The 16,686-nt window shown below is 52.1% G+C and overlaps 1 protein-coding gene across 1 annotated transcript in view; it reads left to right on the top strand.

Annotated features, from left to right (window-relative positions):
- The first annotated feature begins 263 nt into the window (after positions 1-263).
- The window catches only part of FARP2 (FERM, ARH/RhoGEF and pleckstrin domain protein 2), a 76,658-nt gene continuing 60,235 nt past the window's right edge, over positions 264-16,686 (top strand). Inside the window, exons 1-4 of the mRNA XM_087819460.1 lie at positions 264-337; positions 9,408-9,593; positions 11,742-11,813; positions 15,002-15,232. Coding sequence (XP_087675586.1) covers positions 15,029-15,232 — 204 coding nt within the window. The 5' untranslated portion in view covers positions 264-337; positions 9,408-9,593; positions 11,742-11,813; positions 15,002-15,028. The remainder of the gene's footprint in view (positions 338-9,407; positions 9,594-11,741; positions 11,814-15,001; positions 15,233-16,686) is intronic.

The following is a 16,686-nucleotide window of genomic DNA, read 5'->3' as shown; positions in this document are numbered from 1 at the left end:
CCGAGGCCCCGCCTCCAGCCGAAGCCCCGCCCAGGGCCGGTTGCCGCCCCTCCATGGAGGCCCCGCCCCCAGCCGAAGCCCCGCCCCGGACGGAGTCCCGCCCCGCCAGTCGAGTCTGCCGATTTGCATTCGACGCCACGAGGTCCCCCCGCCTCCCCGCCCACTCCCGATCCTTTCACCAATCAGAATTCAGTGCCGCGCTCCCAGGCAAGCCAATCGGCGGCGGGTCCGCGGGGGCGGGGGCGGGGGCGCGGCGCGGCCCGCGGGCAGTCGGGAGCGGGCGGAGCCGGCGCCGGACCCGAGGCCGCTGCGGGGGACGGCGCGGGCGGTCTAGCCGGTGAGGACTCGGGGCGGCGCGGACGCGGGGCGGCGGGAGTCGAGGCCCGCGAGCCGGGGCGCGGCGGGCGTGGGGGGCGCGGCGGCGCGGGCGCCTCGGACGGCGGTGCAGCGCGGAGTCCACGCCCGCGCGGCCTGTAGGACGGCGGGCCCCGTGCGAGGCGGCCGCGTGTGGGAGACAGTGCCTGAGGCCCGTGGTGCCCGGGAGAGTCCCGCGTGGGCCTGGGGCGGCAGTGCCCCGCGTGGAGCCTCAGGTGTGCGCGGTGGGGCGGAGGTACCGCGCGTGGAGTCTGGGTATGAGCGCTGAGGAGAGTGTCCCGCGTGGAGGCCCGGGGGCGGGCGGGGCGGCGGGGGCGGCCCGCGGAGGCCCAGGGGCGCGCGGTGCTGGCCGCCGGCTGCACCCGGCCGGGCCGCCTCCCCCGGACCGCCTCTCAGGGCCGGGGGCCCCGCGCCAGGTGCCAGGGGCTCACCCCGGAGGCCGGGGGCGTCTTCCGAGGGGGCCGCGAAGAGTGGGACCCGCGTGGTCACCGCCGGACACCTGCGCGCGCTGCGCCGCCGAGGAGCCGCCGGACGAGGGCGGGCGGGGGGCGCGGGGGCGCCGGCGGCCTCCCGAGGGGGCGCCTTCCCGCCCGCCCGGTTCCTGCGGCCGCTGGGACGCCGCTCTTCCCGGTGCCGGAGGTGGAGGAGGGTTTGGGGCAGCGCGTGGAGTGACTCACGCGTAGGCCCAGTGTCAGTTCGGTTTTCTGTATCTGCTGCTTGGAAGGGTGGTTCCGGGGAGGGCGAGGCGCCTCCTGCTCAGGGCTGCGCGGCGCTGGCCGCACCTGCGAAGGCGCGTCCGGGGTGCGGGCGTGTTGAAGGAGAGGCGGTGGGGTGAGGGTGGGGTGAGGGTGAGGGTGAGGGTGAGCCCCCGCCGGTCCGATTTACCGCACGTTCGTGGCCAGTGTGGGGACGTGCAGCCTCCGGGCCCGCCAGGCCTGCCGGCTCCTTTTCGCAGTGGACGCCAGGCCCCTTCTGGTCTGACGCCTTTCCCAGCGAGGGTGCTGGCCGCCCGCTTACCTCCGCCTCAGTTCCTTGCTGATGAAAGGAGCCGAAACTGACCTCGCGGGGCTGCTGTGAGGACTAGCCAGTGGGAAAGCTGTTGGCAGTGCCTGGCGCACAGTCAGAGCTTAATAACGGTCGGCCATTCCGCGCCCAGGCGAAGATTGTCGGAGTGGACAGCGGGCGGGGTGTCAGTGGGTGCCCGTGCCAGGGCAGGGTGCCCTCCGGGCGACAGGGCAAAGGCTGACGCCCGATGATTCTGTGCCACTCTTCAGGCGCCCGGCCCGCCGTCAGCGGCCAGGAGGCCTGTCCGTCCTTCTTTCCGACGCTCCCACCGTAGCCACATCCACACCTCTGCACTCTGACGGTAGCAGGTTTTTCCTGTTGCTGCGTCCCCTTTCAGGGTGGTTTGCGTTTTCCCTCACCCCCTTTCTTATCGGCTGGCCAGCGGGGTCACCAGCTTCCTGCACACAGCAGTGTTAGGGATGCTGGAAAACCGAGGTCACTCCAGGTTTTACCTCAGCAGCAGAATGAAAAAGGTGGGGATTCCACAAAATTTAATATGAAAAGTCCCAGTGTTTGGTGGGTCTCCGGGGAGTGGTTGTATTGGTGGTGATTCTGTAAATTGATCTAATCTTTTTGGAGAACAACTAGCAGTATGTGATAAAGACTGATTATGGAACCCCAGTTTTAAAACAGACTCCAGTATGCAAACCCTGTGTGCGCTCCACAGCCAGTAAGCATGTTCTGGCAACCCCGTGCCCGTCCTTGCCTCCCAACAAAATGTGAACCAGTTGGATCCATGGAAATGTGTTCAAAAACGTGGCTTAACCAAAAGGGCGAAACAGTGCGTACACAGCAATTATACTGTTGTAAAAATATGCGAGGACGTGGACAAGGGTCAGAGGGAAGTTAGAATGATATCCGTAGTTTTGCTCAATCATAGGATTGTCTTCCCCTGAGCTGCTATTTGGTTTGTAGCCATTTCAAATTCTAACGCAAAAAGTGCCTGCAATGTTGTAGGATGCAGGGGCGGCTTTCTTCAGCCCACCTCTCTCCCCAGCTCCTCCTCAGTGCTTCCCAGCTCTAGACCCCAAGTAGGTGTGAGGCTGCATCCAGACCTCCTAGGTTACGCCACGGCACCCTCACCGCCCAGCAGTCCCATGCCTGTGCACACACTGCTCGTCCAGCTGGTCTCCTGTCCCCTGCAGGGCCCAGCTCCGATGTCAGGCCTGGGAAGCCTCTGTTGCCTCCTACTTTGTGCTCTCTGGGACTGCAGTGGGTAAGTGCTCCTGGCCACTGACATAGTTGTCTCCCCTTCCAGATCTTTGTGCCTGTGTGCTTGGCATCCAGGGTCCCTCAAAGCAGAGAGGAGACAGCACACCCTGGAATCAGGGTGGGGCTGAGACCACTTGCAGAGCTGAGCGACCACCAGCAAGTCACTAACCTTTCTGAGCCTGGGTTCCTCGATCTGTAAACAGGATCCTGAGGGTCAAATGCGATGACCTGAAGGAGGGCCTGCCATGGGCACCTGGTAGTGAGGGTCACTCAGGATGCGGTGGCTGTTGGAATGTGCACCAGGACCTTGTTTGGGCCTGATGCAGATGCCGTCTCCTCGTGGGGCCTTCTCCCTCCCTCTCCCCCATCAGATCCGGTCTACTGCCCTTACCTGACGTTCTCCATGGACGGACCACCGTTTGCCATACTCTCTTCTTTGTTTTCTTCCAGTTTAATGGGAGGGATTTTCTCTCTCTTAGGAAGTCCCGTATCCTTAAGTACTTAGACTTGCTTGATAGGTGCTCAGTAAAGTTAATTAGATTTCATCAGGGGCAAGGGTGGATGCCAGGCTTATGGGGCCTGAAACTTACACAATTGGGGAACAAGGGCCTCTTTAAGAAAAGGAGACAGTGTTACAAATAAAGATTAATTTTGAAAGTGAATAATTATTTAGAAGGAGAAAAAGCAAATAAACGACAGATTTGAAGCATCTGACCAGGACACAAGCATCACTAAATCCCGGAAAATGGCATATTTGTTAGTTACCTGATACATGCTGTAGTACTTTTTCTTTGACTGTTCTTTTTAACTCCCTCTTCCTGTGACAGAAAACAGAAAGAATTTAGTGATGCCTCTAGCATAGTTGATCAAAAATTTTTATTATTGCTAGGGTGCAGAAAACATGACTTCACACATAGCCGTATTTGCTGTTTCCAGTACAGCTACAGGTTTGTGTCTTGGAGGAGGAGTTCTTTTAAATTCTGTTCTGCATAATTCCATTCAAAAAACTAGAAAAATCTATGGTAAATCTCTAATTCTACTATATTATCAATTTTTCTGATGGGAGCACTACAGGTTTTCAAGCCTTGTTTCTGCCCACACACCTCCAGGTGCAGCCCCGACGCACAAGCTCAGGTGCCGCAGCCCCCTGGCCCTTGGTCTCAGCACCTGGTGAGCAGGCACAGTGCTATGGCAGTACTCCTGGAGGCCGCACCTGCACTGAGGTCGATGGTCATAACTTAAGGGTACACAGAAGTATCTCCAAACAATATAAATGAATCCCATTCTGTCCACAATAAATGTCTCTAACTCATTGGGCCCTTAGCTGGATCTCAGAGATGCCCATAGCCCCTTCTAAGCGATGTGACTCACGTAAAGGGAGAGGGAGAGAGTGCAAGAAGGCAGCAGTCTCAGTCCACTGCAGTTAGAGTATTTTTTGCAGATTTTACAAAAGGCTCTGACTGTAGGCACACTTTGCGTAGGACCTTGGTAGTGGCCAGTGCAAGTGAGGGCCAGAAACTGGAGGCAGAATAGCTGCTTTTGCAGGGGCAGTTTCTGTCCCTTTGCTTGATGCCAGACGGACAACATAGTAGAGCCCATGGGGTGAGGGAGCTCTGAGCATCCTCCAGCCGCCAAGGGAATGTGTTGGGGAGGAGGAAGCACACTAAGCAGTTTCATGGACCATTTAAATCACTGGGCTTTATTAACACCTGTCTCCTTCATGATTCAAACCCCAGCGGCTTTGGTGGTAGTTAACCAGGTGAATGTTGGCGGAACAAGTCTCAGTACAGTGATGGCCGCGTAAGGGTCTTTGTCCAATGAAGGGCTTCATATACAGCAGCAGTCCCCCGAAAAATTCCCGTAGCCTGTGGCATTGCTGCGGTCACACTGCCATGGGGCAACATCGCATGTCTGGGGCAGTGTGAACAGTCCTGCCAGCCGTGTAAAGCACAGCACGTGCAGCTGCGTACAGTGTGCAACACTTGAAAATGGCAGTAAAAGCTCGTGTTACAGGTTCATGTGTTTACTGTACTGTTCTTTTTATTGTTATTTTAGGGTGTATTCTTCCTACTTATAAGAAAAAAAAGTTTGCTGTGAAGCAGCAGCTGTGTTACCCCAGCGGCAGTCTCACACACCTGTGTCTGCTGTCTCTCGATGGCATCATTGCCTCTCGTGCTTGGTTCGGTCTCATGGTGTTTTGTCCAGTAACTTGCTGTCCAGGTTGCTAGTGCGTGAGCAATGGGCTGTCGCACGTAGGCCTGTGTTCAGTGCTCTGTGGTGTTCGCACCGCGACGAATCGCCTGATGACTCATTTCTTAGAATGTATCCCAGTCGTCCAGGCGATCGGGGTTCGATTCCCGGTCAGGCCATACCCAGGTTGTGGGCTCAGTCAGTGACTCTCTCATCATTGATGTTTCTGTCTCTCTCCCTCTCCTTTCCTCTCTCTGAAATCAATAAAGATATTAAAAAAAAAAAAGAATGTATCCCAGTCATTAACCTCACATGACTATCTGAACAAGAAATCAAGTCCAGGGTGTTTGAAAATATTAATTTTCATTTAAGTGACCTACTTTATTTATTTATTTTAAAGAGAGGAGGGGGTGGGGACGAGAAACATCAATGTGAGAGAGAAACATCGATCGGTTGCCTTTCATGCACACCCCAACCTGGGTGGAACTGGCAGCCTGGGTATGTGCCCTGACGGGGAATTGAACCTTTTGGTGTATGATGCTCCAGCCAACTGAGCCACACGGGCCAGGATTAAGTGAACTGTTCTAGAAGGGAGAGCAAGCACAACCAGAGGAGAGACGGAGTGGTTCTTCCACTTTCTCTTGGCAGGTGAGCACAGTATAAGTAACCCTGCCAGTGAAGACTTCTAAAGCAGGTCGTAATCACGCAGGAGCCTGCAGAAAAGCCATCTGATTTCAAAAGTAATGGGAAGAAGGAAACAGAAATCACCCCTAACCTTCTCCCAGAGAGAACCCTGTAGACATGGTTTAGTGTGCGTGATGCCGGGCTGGTTCCGGAAGGTGGAGTGCTCACACTCCACCTGTCTCCCCCACTAACTGTGGCCAGAGAGCCTGGACAGCTGTGTGGAGCTGTTGAAGGACTCTGATAAGTAAATGGTGACAGGCGGATTGGGGACAAAGGCCAGAATTTGGAGTCCCACTGCACCAGCAAGGAGGTTCCTGTTTTTCTTCCAGCATCCCCAGCCTGGTCACTGGGTATCTGAAACCCAGAGGTGGGCACAGGTGCGAGCACGGAAAGCTGCAGGAGAAGAGGGCGGGTGAGGGAAGCCACACCTGTCTCCGCCCTGCCCTCCACGCAGTCCTGTGGCCGCAGGAGCCTGTAGATGCCTGAAGCTCGGATGGAGTGGGGGGAGCCCTGTTGCTTTGTCTCTGTCTCTCCTCATGGGGCTTGGCCTGAGACGGGTGGGGTCGCAGGAAGAACACGGTGGAACAGGGAGACTAAAGCCCTAACTTCTGGCTGGAGGACAGAGGAGAGCTCCAGGCAGCTGGAAGGTACACCAGGGAGACTGCAGAGGGAAGAGCTTGGAAAGTGACCCCTAAAGTGGCTTATGAACCTCAGGGCTCAGCGCTGAGCTGTGCACGCACGAGTTTGACCCTGAGCAGGTTGCCAGGGATGTTGGCAACTCAAATAACAGGAACCACGCTAGCCATCCGGACAGCCCCTGAGGGTGAGCTGGCGTGACCACAGCCCGCAGGGAAGGCTGGCCGGGACTCGCAGCCTGAACCCGGCCAGGCCCATGCCTGCCAGAGCAAAAGTACCAGCATTCTCCACAGATTCAAACAAGACCCAAGGTCTCAGCACAGTTTTTTAAATATCCAGGATACAATCCAAAATCACCCAGCATACACAGAACCAGGACAAGCCACCTCACGAGAGAAAATACAGACTGGAAGCCGAAATGCTGCAGATGTCGGGATTACCTGAGAAAGACTTGGGGTTAGGCAGAAACGGCCCTCGTGACCTTCACCCACTGGCATCATTTCTGGGGATATGTTATGTTACACTACAAAAGCACTTTGCAGGTGTAATTTAGGGTCCCGACCAGCTAATCTTAAAAAGAGTGAGGTGTCCTGGATCATCCAGCTGGGCCTCATCTATTCCCACAAGCCCCTTAAAGCAGAGCTGGTGCCCCAGCTGCAGCAGAAGGGATGGCGGGAGAGAGGACGCTTCAGCGTGCTTTTGAAGGAGGAAGCCACGGGGTGCAGGTGGCCTCCAGAAGCTGGCGGCCAGCACGGACTGGGGGCCTCAGTCCTGTATCCAAGCAGAACTGAACAGGTCTGAAGTGCCATCTCCCCAGAGCATCCACACAGGACCCCAGCCAGTTGACACCTTGACTTAGACCTATGGGACCCTCAGCAGAGAACTCTGCTGGTCCACATGCACCCACACTGCCAGCCCACAGAAACGGAGATAATAATGGCTGTTATTTTAAGCTGCTACGTTTGTGGTGAGTTGTTATGGTTGCAATAAAAAACTAAAACACGCTTTAAAGCAGCTGTTATTAAAATGCTCCGAGAAGTTAGGGTACTCTTGAAACAAGTGGACAGATAGAACGTCTTGGCCAAAAAATGAAAATATGTAAAGAAAAACAAGTCGGAATTTTAGAGCTGAAAAGTAGGGTCACTGCAGTAAAATGGAGGTGACACAGGAAACCGTGAATTTATAATGCATGGTGTACATTTTCTTAAGTCACATTTTTTTTGTTTGTTTTTTTAATCTTGAAGAATTTGCCTTATGTTATATTGGCTGGGAGCCAGGGTCCTGGCTGCTGGTCTCTCCTCTCCCCAGATTGGATCTGTGGCCACAGCAAGCGGCTTGATTCTCTGGCTCTGAGTTCTGGTGGACAGAGTGCCTGGGCCAGTGTCTCACTGTGTAGGACCCTTACACACACACCCTCAGCTATGCACTGTTCCAGGGGATCCTGGGACCCTCTATACATTGAAAATTGTTGCTAGACCTGTTCATTTTTAACTTATGGAAAATTCCAAACATTCACAAAAGTAGAGAAGACATACCAAACCCAGCTCCGTAGTCACCGAATGGGCAGTAGCTTGGGGCCGGGAGGGGTGTTTTGTGAGTCTGGTCTGTGGTCCCCTCCACCTCACTAGGTTATTTTAAAGTAAATCCTAGACAGTATTCTGTCCTGTCTTTCGTATATACACAGTACCATTCAGACACCTGGAGAATTAACAGTTCTTCACAACATACAGCACCCAGTTAGGGTTCAGATCTCCCTGACTGTCCCATAAATATTTGGCTCAAGGTCCATGTTTGGCAGGTAACGTCTTTTAACGGTTTCTATTCCCCCCTCCCCACTTTTCTGGCCATTTTTTGAAGAAATTAGGTCATTTTTCTGTGGAATAAATACGCCACATTCTGGTTTCTCTTGTAGTCAATCTTTGAATCATTAGGATACATTTCACTAGCGATGCGTAATGAAGTTACTGAGTTTTAAAGTCACCTGAACAAATTTTCTGTAGTTTAGCCATGGTTTTAATGTACCATTAGGATCATTTGTTTCATTTTTGAGCTTTTAAGACTCGCTTTTCTAAAACACTGATTTAATTTTGTTCCCTAATCACATAAGAACATTTACAAGGTTCCCAAGTCAACCCGACTCACATCGTGTGTTAGAAGTGGTTCCCCCGCCGCCTCCCCACACTCCCCCCAACCCGTGGGAACCGGTCTCGTTAGCTCCTGGTTCATCGTCTCATCTGAATATAAGCAGATGCTCCTGTTCGTGCTGCTCCTCTAGTCCGACACCTGCTCTCACACTAAAGCAGTGTGTACACATCGGGTCCCCACCTATGTGACGATTCTGATGGTAAATTGGGCGACTTCATATCAAAACAAGAACTGTCGAGAGTCAGGTATCCAGATTCATTTCAGCTCTTAAAGCTTTATTTTTCGTGCCCTGGCTGGGTACCGGATGGTTAGAGGGCGTACCTGTACCCCACGGCTGGGAGGTCCATCCCAGGCCAGGGCATCCCACGAACGCATAAATAAGTGGAACAACAAATCAGTGTTTCTCTCTCCCCCTCCCTTTCTTCCCTCCCTCCCCCCTTCCTCCCTCTCTCTAAAATCAATCAGTAAAAAATGTTTTAACTTTATTTTTTAGTTAATAGAACTTTATTTAGCTTTAAGTGAGACTACCTGATGGTAGGTCAAAATGACTGACATCTGCTTAGTGTCCAGGCAATTCTTTTAAAAACCTAGGGGGTGAAAGTAGAATTGTATGGTTTGCAAATACTGGTTATGTCTAAAGTCATCTCTTTGGACCGTAACCTGTATTCACATCGTGGTGGTGAATTTGCCTGAAAGCAACCTCCCTTTTCCTGCAGATGCGTAGCCACTATTTCATATGCTGGGGGAGGAAGAATGGGCTCACCTGATTTTATAAGGTTTAGTTCACTTTTGGCTGCTAAATTCTATAAATTGCGTGGAGTCTAGAATGCATCTTTCATTTTTTTCACCTGGAGCTGCCTTAGCACAGAATCACGGGACCTTAGAGTCAAAAAGAATCTGACTCCCGTCCCTCCCCTTTCATCATCCAGAATGAGGGTGGGGCTGGGCGTGGGGCAGTGACAGAGCTGTTCATGGCCCAGCTGGACTTGGATCCCTGTGCGCTGCCTCCTGGCTCCCGCCCCCTGGCTCCTGCTCTGTCCTTGTGTCCCACGAGTGCCCGAGTGTCCATCTGCCTGATTATTTGGCCTCTTTTGTCACAGCCTGGGGACACCTTTCTGTTTGCGTGAGCTGCCCTTCAACACCGGAGGTTTTTGAGGCTGGCGACTGCGGCTGCCCTTCCTGGTACTTGAGGGACAGAGCACTGCCCAGGACGTGGATTCTGATCGTTCCTTAGGCTTCACATACGTGACGTTGATCCCGAAGCACCTGCTGGGGCAGGTGTGCAGGTGAGTTCCCCAGCACCCTTCTCCCCAGGTTTTCAAGCGCCAGGCGTGGTTTCTGTGTCATTCAGCAGACGGGCTGTGTCCTGGGGAGGGACTGTCTTCACAGCCGGCCCTGTTCCCGTGGGTGGGATGCCCTCCTGCCCTCCACTGGCCAGTGTCCATTCCTCATCAGCTCTTGAGGCCTTGCCTGGCAGTGCAGGCTCTGACGGTTTCCTCCAGTTCCTTATGTCGATTGAATTACTCAGTTGCTCACTCTAAAGCCTGTCAGCCTTGCTGCTGGACAGGGAATGAAAAGCGCCCATCTGTTGCACTGTGTCAAAGGGGTAATGCACCCCCGGTGGCGAACCAGGTGACAACCCCATTTGAGTGTCAGCACCAGAAGCTTGTTCCCAGCATGGAACGGGTTTAGGCACATCGGTCATACGTTGGAGTAAGTGCCACACCCTGGGTCCTCGCTGGTCACTGGAAGCACAGCGGGTCCTCACTCAGTCGATAGGTTCTTGGAAACTGACATTAACAGAAACAACATAAACGAAGCCAGTTTTACCAACGGCTAATGATACGAACCAAAGTTTAGTCCCTCCCACATATTTCTGGTCATACAGACATCACCAAACTTATAAATGAAGACCCCAAACACTTCTAATATTAGACATTGAAATAAACATGAGCTACACATACATTTGAGAAAGATTAATACTAAAAACAAGTAAGGTCATGATTTTCTAACCCACTGGTTTCAGTTCAGAGTCTTGGGTGGCTGGGGCCTCTCCTGGCAGCTCAGGGTACAAAGTGGGACCCACCTGGACAGGGGCCCTTCCATCGCAAGGCCAACCACACTCACAAGAATGGGGACCATGTCATGGGCAGTCCCATCCCATGCACACCTTTGGGATCCAGGAGAAACCGAGAGTCCCTGGAGGAAACCCATGTGGACATGGAGACCATGCACCCTCCACACAGACAGTGGCCCCACGGGAATCGATTTTTTATCAACATTATAAGGAAACGACCGTGAACAAAATGGAGTTATTTGAGGACCTGCTGTGTTTTCTGCTTCTAAGAGAAGCAACCAAAAATACTTCCCGGAAGGTGGATTTTTGCACAAGAGGAGTGTGAGCCAGCTCCCTACGCGGTGACGGCTGCTGTGCTGGGAGCAGGAGCCGGGTTTCCAGCAGGGCCGGCGCGCTGTGGCCAAGTCTGGCTGGGCTCGAGTCCCGGCTCTGTCACTCCTGAGTTATGTTTCCGTGGCAGACTTTGTTTTTACTAGACTCTATTTTTTAGAGCAGTTTTTAGTTTGCAGCAAAACTGAGTGAAGCTACAGAGGTTTCCCACATGACCTGGTCCCCACCCTGGCGCGGGCTCCCCGGATGTCAACCCCCCGCCCCCCGGAGGCAGCATTTGTTACAAACCTGCATTGACACGTCATCAGCCAAAGCCTCGCCAGACTTCTGAACCAGTCTTCCAGCTTCAAGGTGGAAATCTGACTCGAGGTGGATTTTAAGTTTTTATGAAATGAGTCTGCACAGGAGGGAGCACTCAGTGTCAGCAGTGGAAGCTGTACCCAGCCGCCAGCAGTGTTTTTAGGGATGAAGACCACAAAGCGCTTCGGCCTGGTGGGAGGAGGGCGGGAAAGGAGCCACAGTCTTCAGAGGTCGCTGGTGGTTTTCACGTCGCTCCCCCTGGCTTTCGGGGAAGGGTCACTGGCAGCAGCAGGGACAGGAGCAGGGGCTGCAGGACCCTGGGTGTGACCTTGGTGTTTCCTAGTCTGACTCGCATAGTCTTGCCTTTGCGATGTTGGTTTACAAGCACACAAAACGGAGCACAGTAGCTTCTGTATGTCGTGACTCGCACCAACGGTTCCGTGCATTTTCCCGTTGTTGACGGGAGGAAGTCATCAGCCGTAAAAAGTGCCTTGAATGGGCAGCCTCCTTCCTACAGGAAGTGTCCAGTTACACGCTCCTTCTGAAGTAGACGACAGACTCCAAGAGTGACGTAGCTGACGTTCGCAGCACTGGGGTTTCTTGAACTTAAAGCTGCATAACTCTTCAGTGGGTAGTTTGTGCCACATCACTGTGTCACAGGTAGATTTTTCTTTGGAAGGTTAGTGCCTCCCGGGGCACTAACTCTCCGTGGATCTGTCTTCCTCAGATGACCCTCTGGATGTGTGTCTGTGGCCTGAGTCTCAGAGTCAGCCGAGCCGATGTTCATGGTGGACTGGATGTAAGTTTGCTGTTCCGACCGGTTTCCTCCTGGGAGGCCTATGTTAGTTTCCCTTGAACTAAGAAGAGCTTTTTCGTGTGTCTGAGGGGTCTTTCTTTCCTCTGACAGGTGAGGCAGTGGTAAATGGTGTGCTATTTTAAATAGGTTTTCATGATAAACACAGATACAGAAAAACCACCTGAATCAAGTGCATGGCTTAATGAGTTATAAAGTGAACGCTGTCCTGGGGAAGTAATAGAACTGAGCTCCCTTCCTGTAATGTATCCCAGTGACAGGCCCCCCGACCCCGAGGGACCCCTACCCCGACCCTTCTCGTAATAGCCTCCTTGCATGTTCTCCTTAGTGTTTCCTCCCCCATGTGCCCTCTGGACACCATGGGTGGGTCTTTCTTGCTGTTTTCTTAGGGGGGGGTGTAGGCATGACTTTCTTATAATGAGTAGAAGAGAGAAAGCCCGAAGACATTTTTCCATCTAAGATTATTAGGAACAGATACAAATGAGAATTATAAAGTGGAGTAAGAAAGAGAGTCACTTCTAACAATCCACTCTGGTCGTGGGTGTTTTCAGAATTGTGCTTTACTTGAGCTGGGAGGGTACCTTTGGTACCCAAAGTCAAACACCCCAGCTTGTCTCCAAAGAACCTGCGCTGGTGGTTCAGAGTTCACAGCTGTCGTGGGCTGACCGAAAACTTACCTGTTTCACACGGGGGACGCCTTTAAGGTGGGGTCCTGTGGACAGCCCCTCAGGCCTGCACTGACTACTCTGGCGTGTGAAATTGAAGGGAAAGCTCGCCTTTGTGGTTCTCGGAACCTGGATGTCTCAGGTCTACTTTTAGTGACATGAAAACAGTGGTTTCCTGGAGCATTGGTCTGTTTGTCAGCAGCCCTGCCATTGCTTCAGGACTCTGCACCAGGTGCTGCATGATGAGGCGTGCGGTTCGGGTTCTTTGATGCCTGTGACGTTGAGCAAATACTTAGCAGACACTTACACCAAGCGTTTAGTTCCTGCTCTCTGGCACACAATCTGGAGAGAGGATTCTGAAGATGATAGGCAGCTGCTACCCTGGCCCAAACGTGGCGCCCAGGGCTACGGTCCGTTCTGTGTGCAGGAACTGGGACGGGGGAGGGTGCCTGGTGGAGCGGCACCCTGCCTCGTCCTGCACCCTTGCTGCTCACCTTCCACTTCCCCAGGTTTGATTCCCCACCTTCTCCTTGCTGTCTGATAAACCAGACATGTGTGGAAGTCCCCACCCTGGTGGGCTGGGCAGGCCGTCTCTGCTGGGTAGGTTTTAAGTGGACAGAGGTGGTTGCCTGGCACCTGGTTACTGAGAAGCTTTTTGGATTTAATTCAAGAGCTAAGAAGTTCATGAGTTTGTCTTGATAATAAAATAAGCATGAAAAAAAGGAAAGGGCCAGAGGACTGAGCAATGTATCAGGCACGCAAGGGACTGGGCCGAGAAGTCAGTGAGATCACTCCTCTAAAGCGTTTGCTGCAGACGCGTAGAAGAGTTTTTGAGCAGGGTCACGTGAAATAAACACTTTGGCAGCAACTGTGTTCTTTCTTGGTTATACATCTGGCATTTGTTTTGCCATACTGTATTTTACTATTAAGTATATTTCTTTAAGTTGACTTTCAAACATATAAATACGTATATTTAAGAAGGAAATTTGCCATAAATAGAAGGTAACTGGATTAATAGCTACAATTCAGAGCAAGCAGTCTTAATAGATTCTGGCTGGTACGTAGCCTGTTCTTTGTTAAAAAACTGAAGTGATTTGCCCTGTTCAACTCAACAGCTTAACAGCAGAGACCATCCCTGGGGCACAAGGAGGAGTGGAAAGGGCACTCAGTGTGCCCCAGCTGCTTGGCCCTGCTGGACCTCAGTGTTGTCATCTGTTAAGTGGGCGGTGGATGGTTATTGTGAGGATGGGTAAGGCAGGTGCCTTCCAACCCCAGGTGTGTGGTCCCTGTGAGACACTCACCCAGGCTCTTCTCCGTGCCATGTCTGAAATGACTCCCCGTGCCACCGGTAGCACCCACCCAGCCTGGTGAGACACAGCCTAGAAAAACCAAGGACTGCAAAGCTGGCAGGGACAGGCCTGGTGTCTTGAGCTCCTGTCCTTGGAATTTCCCCACCCATCAGCCGAGATGAGGGGCCTGCTGAGCGCCACCTGACACACGCTGGTGCTGTGCTGCCTGGGACCCATTACCTGTGGCTGGTGGAGCCTGAGAAGGACCAGCCCTGCCAGCCTCATGCCCTCTGCCCACCGAGTGATGGGAGTGATGGCACGGGGCTCGCATAGGAGCTTCTGTGGGGTTGGTGTGTTCTGGTGCCCTGGCTGCAGAAGCACCTGGGAAGTATTGTTATTGGGGGTGCTTGTTACATTTTCTGTTCCACCAACCAGGTATGAGTAGAAGATAGCTTTTTTTTTTTCTTCAATATACCTTTATTGATTTCAGACACAGGAAGGGAGAGGGAGAGAGACAAAAACATCAATGCTCGGCCAGGCGTGGCTCAGCGATTGAGCATCGACCTAGGATCCAGGCGACCGGGGTTCGATTCCCGGCCAGGGCACGTGCCCGGGTTGCAGGCTTGATCAATGACTCTCTCATCATTGATGTTTCTATCTCTCTCTCTCTCCCTTTCCTTTCCTCTCTCTGAAATCAATAAAGATATATTAAAAAACAAAAAACAAAAAAAAATCAACGATTAGAGTCATTGATTGGCTGCCTCCTGCACGCCCCCGACTGGGGATCGAGCCACAACCCTGATTGGGAATCGAATCGCAATCTCCTGGATCCTAGGTCGATGCTCAACCGCTGAGCCACGCCGGCCGGGCAAAGATAGTCTTTTTTTAAGTTTTTTTTTAATCTTTTTTTAATCCTCACTTGAGGATGTTTTTTACTGATTTTTCTTTAGAGAGAGGAAGGGAGAGCGAGAGAGGAAAACATCAGTCAGTTGCCTCTCGTACACCCCCGACCAGGGATCGAACCTGCAACCTTTTGGTATAGGGGACGACACTCCAACCAACTGAGCCACTCGGCCAGGCAAGTCTGTATTTTTATGTAATTTAAGACTTATTGGAGTTGCAAAAATCATGCAGAGGATTCCTGTGTACCTGATCATTTTTTTCAGTGTTTTAATATCTAAATAGCTGGTGATGATTCTTTGCGTTTGTTTTGCTGTAGCGTATCCCTACTCGTAGCTGGTGAAGAATGGGCGAGATAGAAGGGACATACAGAGCCCTGCAGACCCCAGGGGCTCGCCTGGGCGCCCAGCCCCTCACGGGTGTGAGCACCCTGGAGCCCGGGCAGGCTCCCTCGGCTGGGATGGCACGGATGGCGGCCAGAACACAGGAGACGCGCTCTCCCCTCAGGGTAAAGCTGCTGGACAACTCCGTGGAGATGTTTGACATTGAGGTAAGAAGCGCGGTGTTTGGAGGCACGGTTCCTTACATTTTCTGAAAGTGAACTGTTACGTCCCAGATTACGTTTCGCCCGTTAGGTTTCACTCGTTTATGAAGTTGACCATGAGTGGCTTTGGTAACATCCAGTAAAATCCTTGCAGATGGTGAGCCGGCCCCTCTCCCTACAGTTTGGAGAGTGGGACCCTCCTGTCTGTCCTCTAAAATTCCGACCTTGTTGTCCCCACGTTCTTCTCTTGGAAGCTGGCCTGCTGCCGTAGAGCACAGACTGGAACCCGGGGGCCTCCACCCAGCTTCTTCGGCTCAGTCCCTGGCTGCCTGGGTGGGGGTTTCTTAGCCTCATTGCGTGTCAGCTTCCTGAGGGTGACTGCGGGCCCCTAGCTCAGGGTGCCACTCAGTCTTAGCATAGAACTGGTTTTTCTGGGTCAGCCATAATAACATCTGTATTTTGAAAATTCCCTACTATTAGATTGAACTGATAATGTTGGCAAAAGTAATTACATGTATGTACATATCCATGTATATACATATTTATAGGGCGTCCCAAAAAACGTATACACTGACTAATTATAAAAGCAGTGTTTATTAAAATACGTTTCATTTTCAAAATTGAACTGTTAGCTGTTAAAGTGTGTATACACTTATTTGGGGACACTATTTTTAAAGAACAGTTTTAGACTCACATAACACATTGGAAATCATTTTTTCTTATTTTCTAAATGACATTAGAATGAATATATTTTTAAAAAGTTATTAACTTTTATTTAAAATTAATATATTATTTAAAAGTTATGCATTAACTTTCAAATGTAATGCGTAAGTATATTATCTTTCTTAAATCTTTCACACTGACTCACAGTAGTATCTTTGGAAGCTTTTCCTGCTCTAATGTCACAGCAGCAAGTACAGGAGTGTGAACTTAAACCCTTGCGGGTTTATTTATACTTCGGTTTTCTGTCAAGAAGTCAAGATGCTACACAGAAAGTAAAATGATTATTGAGCTGCGGGCCAGGCTGTGAAGGGGCCTGGAGGACACCCCCGTAGGTGCGTTGCAGGAGAAAGGCGAGGGAGGGAGAGGTGAGCACAGTGAGTTGAGAAAGGGGCTGCATGGAGGGGGCTGCCTCTCGCTTGGAGCCTGGGCACACCAGCCTGTGCTTAGCGTCCAGATTCATAGTGTTTGAACTCCGACCCCTAACGCTTCTCTTAAGGTCTTACTTGAGGAAGATGTCAGACATTTCACTGGGGCAGTGGTAGCTGAAACCAGCAGGACCTGTCTGTCCAGCCTCCAGTCACTCCTGTGGTGCAAGAGGCACCTCTGCAGGGTGGATAGTCTGGCATAGGCAACCTTTGACCCCGGGAGCTAGGGGGTGGCTGTTGGTTCTGTGACCGCATTTCTGGCTCAGGCTCACCAGGGCTCCCTTGTGAAGCGCTTATAGGAAGCAGGTTAAG

This window comes from Miniopterus natalensis, chromosome 8 (assembly GCF_054644295.1).
Source record: "Miniopterus natalensis isolate mMinNat1 chromosome 8, mMinNat1.hap1, whole genome shotgun sequence".
Taxonomy (NCBI): Eukaryota; Metazoa; Chordata; class Mammalia; order Chiroptera; family Miniopteridae; genus Miniopterus; species Miniopterus natalensis.
Note: the sequence above shows the minus strand (reverse complement) of the source record. Positions and strands in the feature narration are given on the sequence as shown.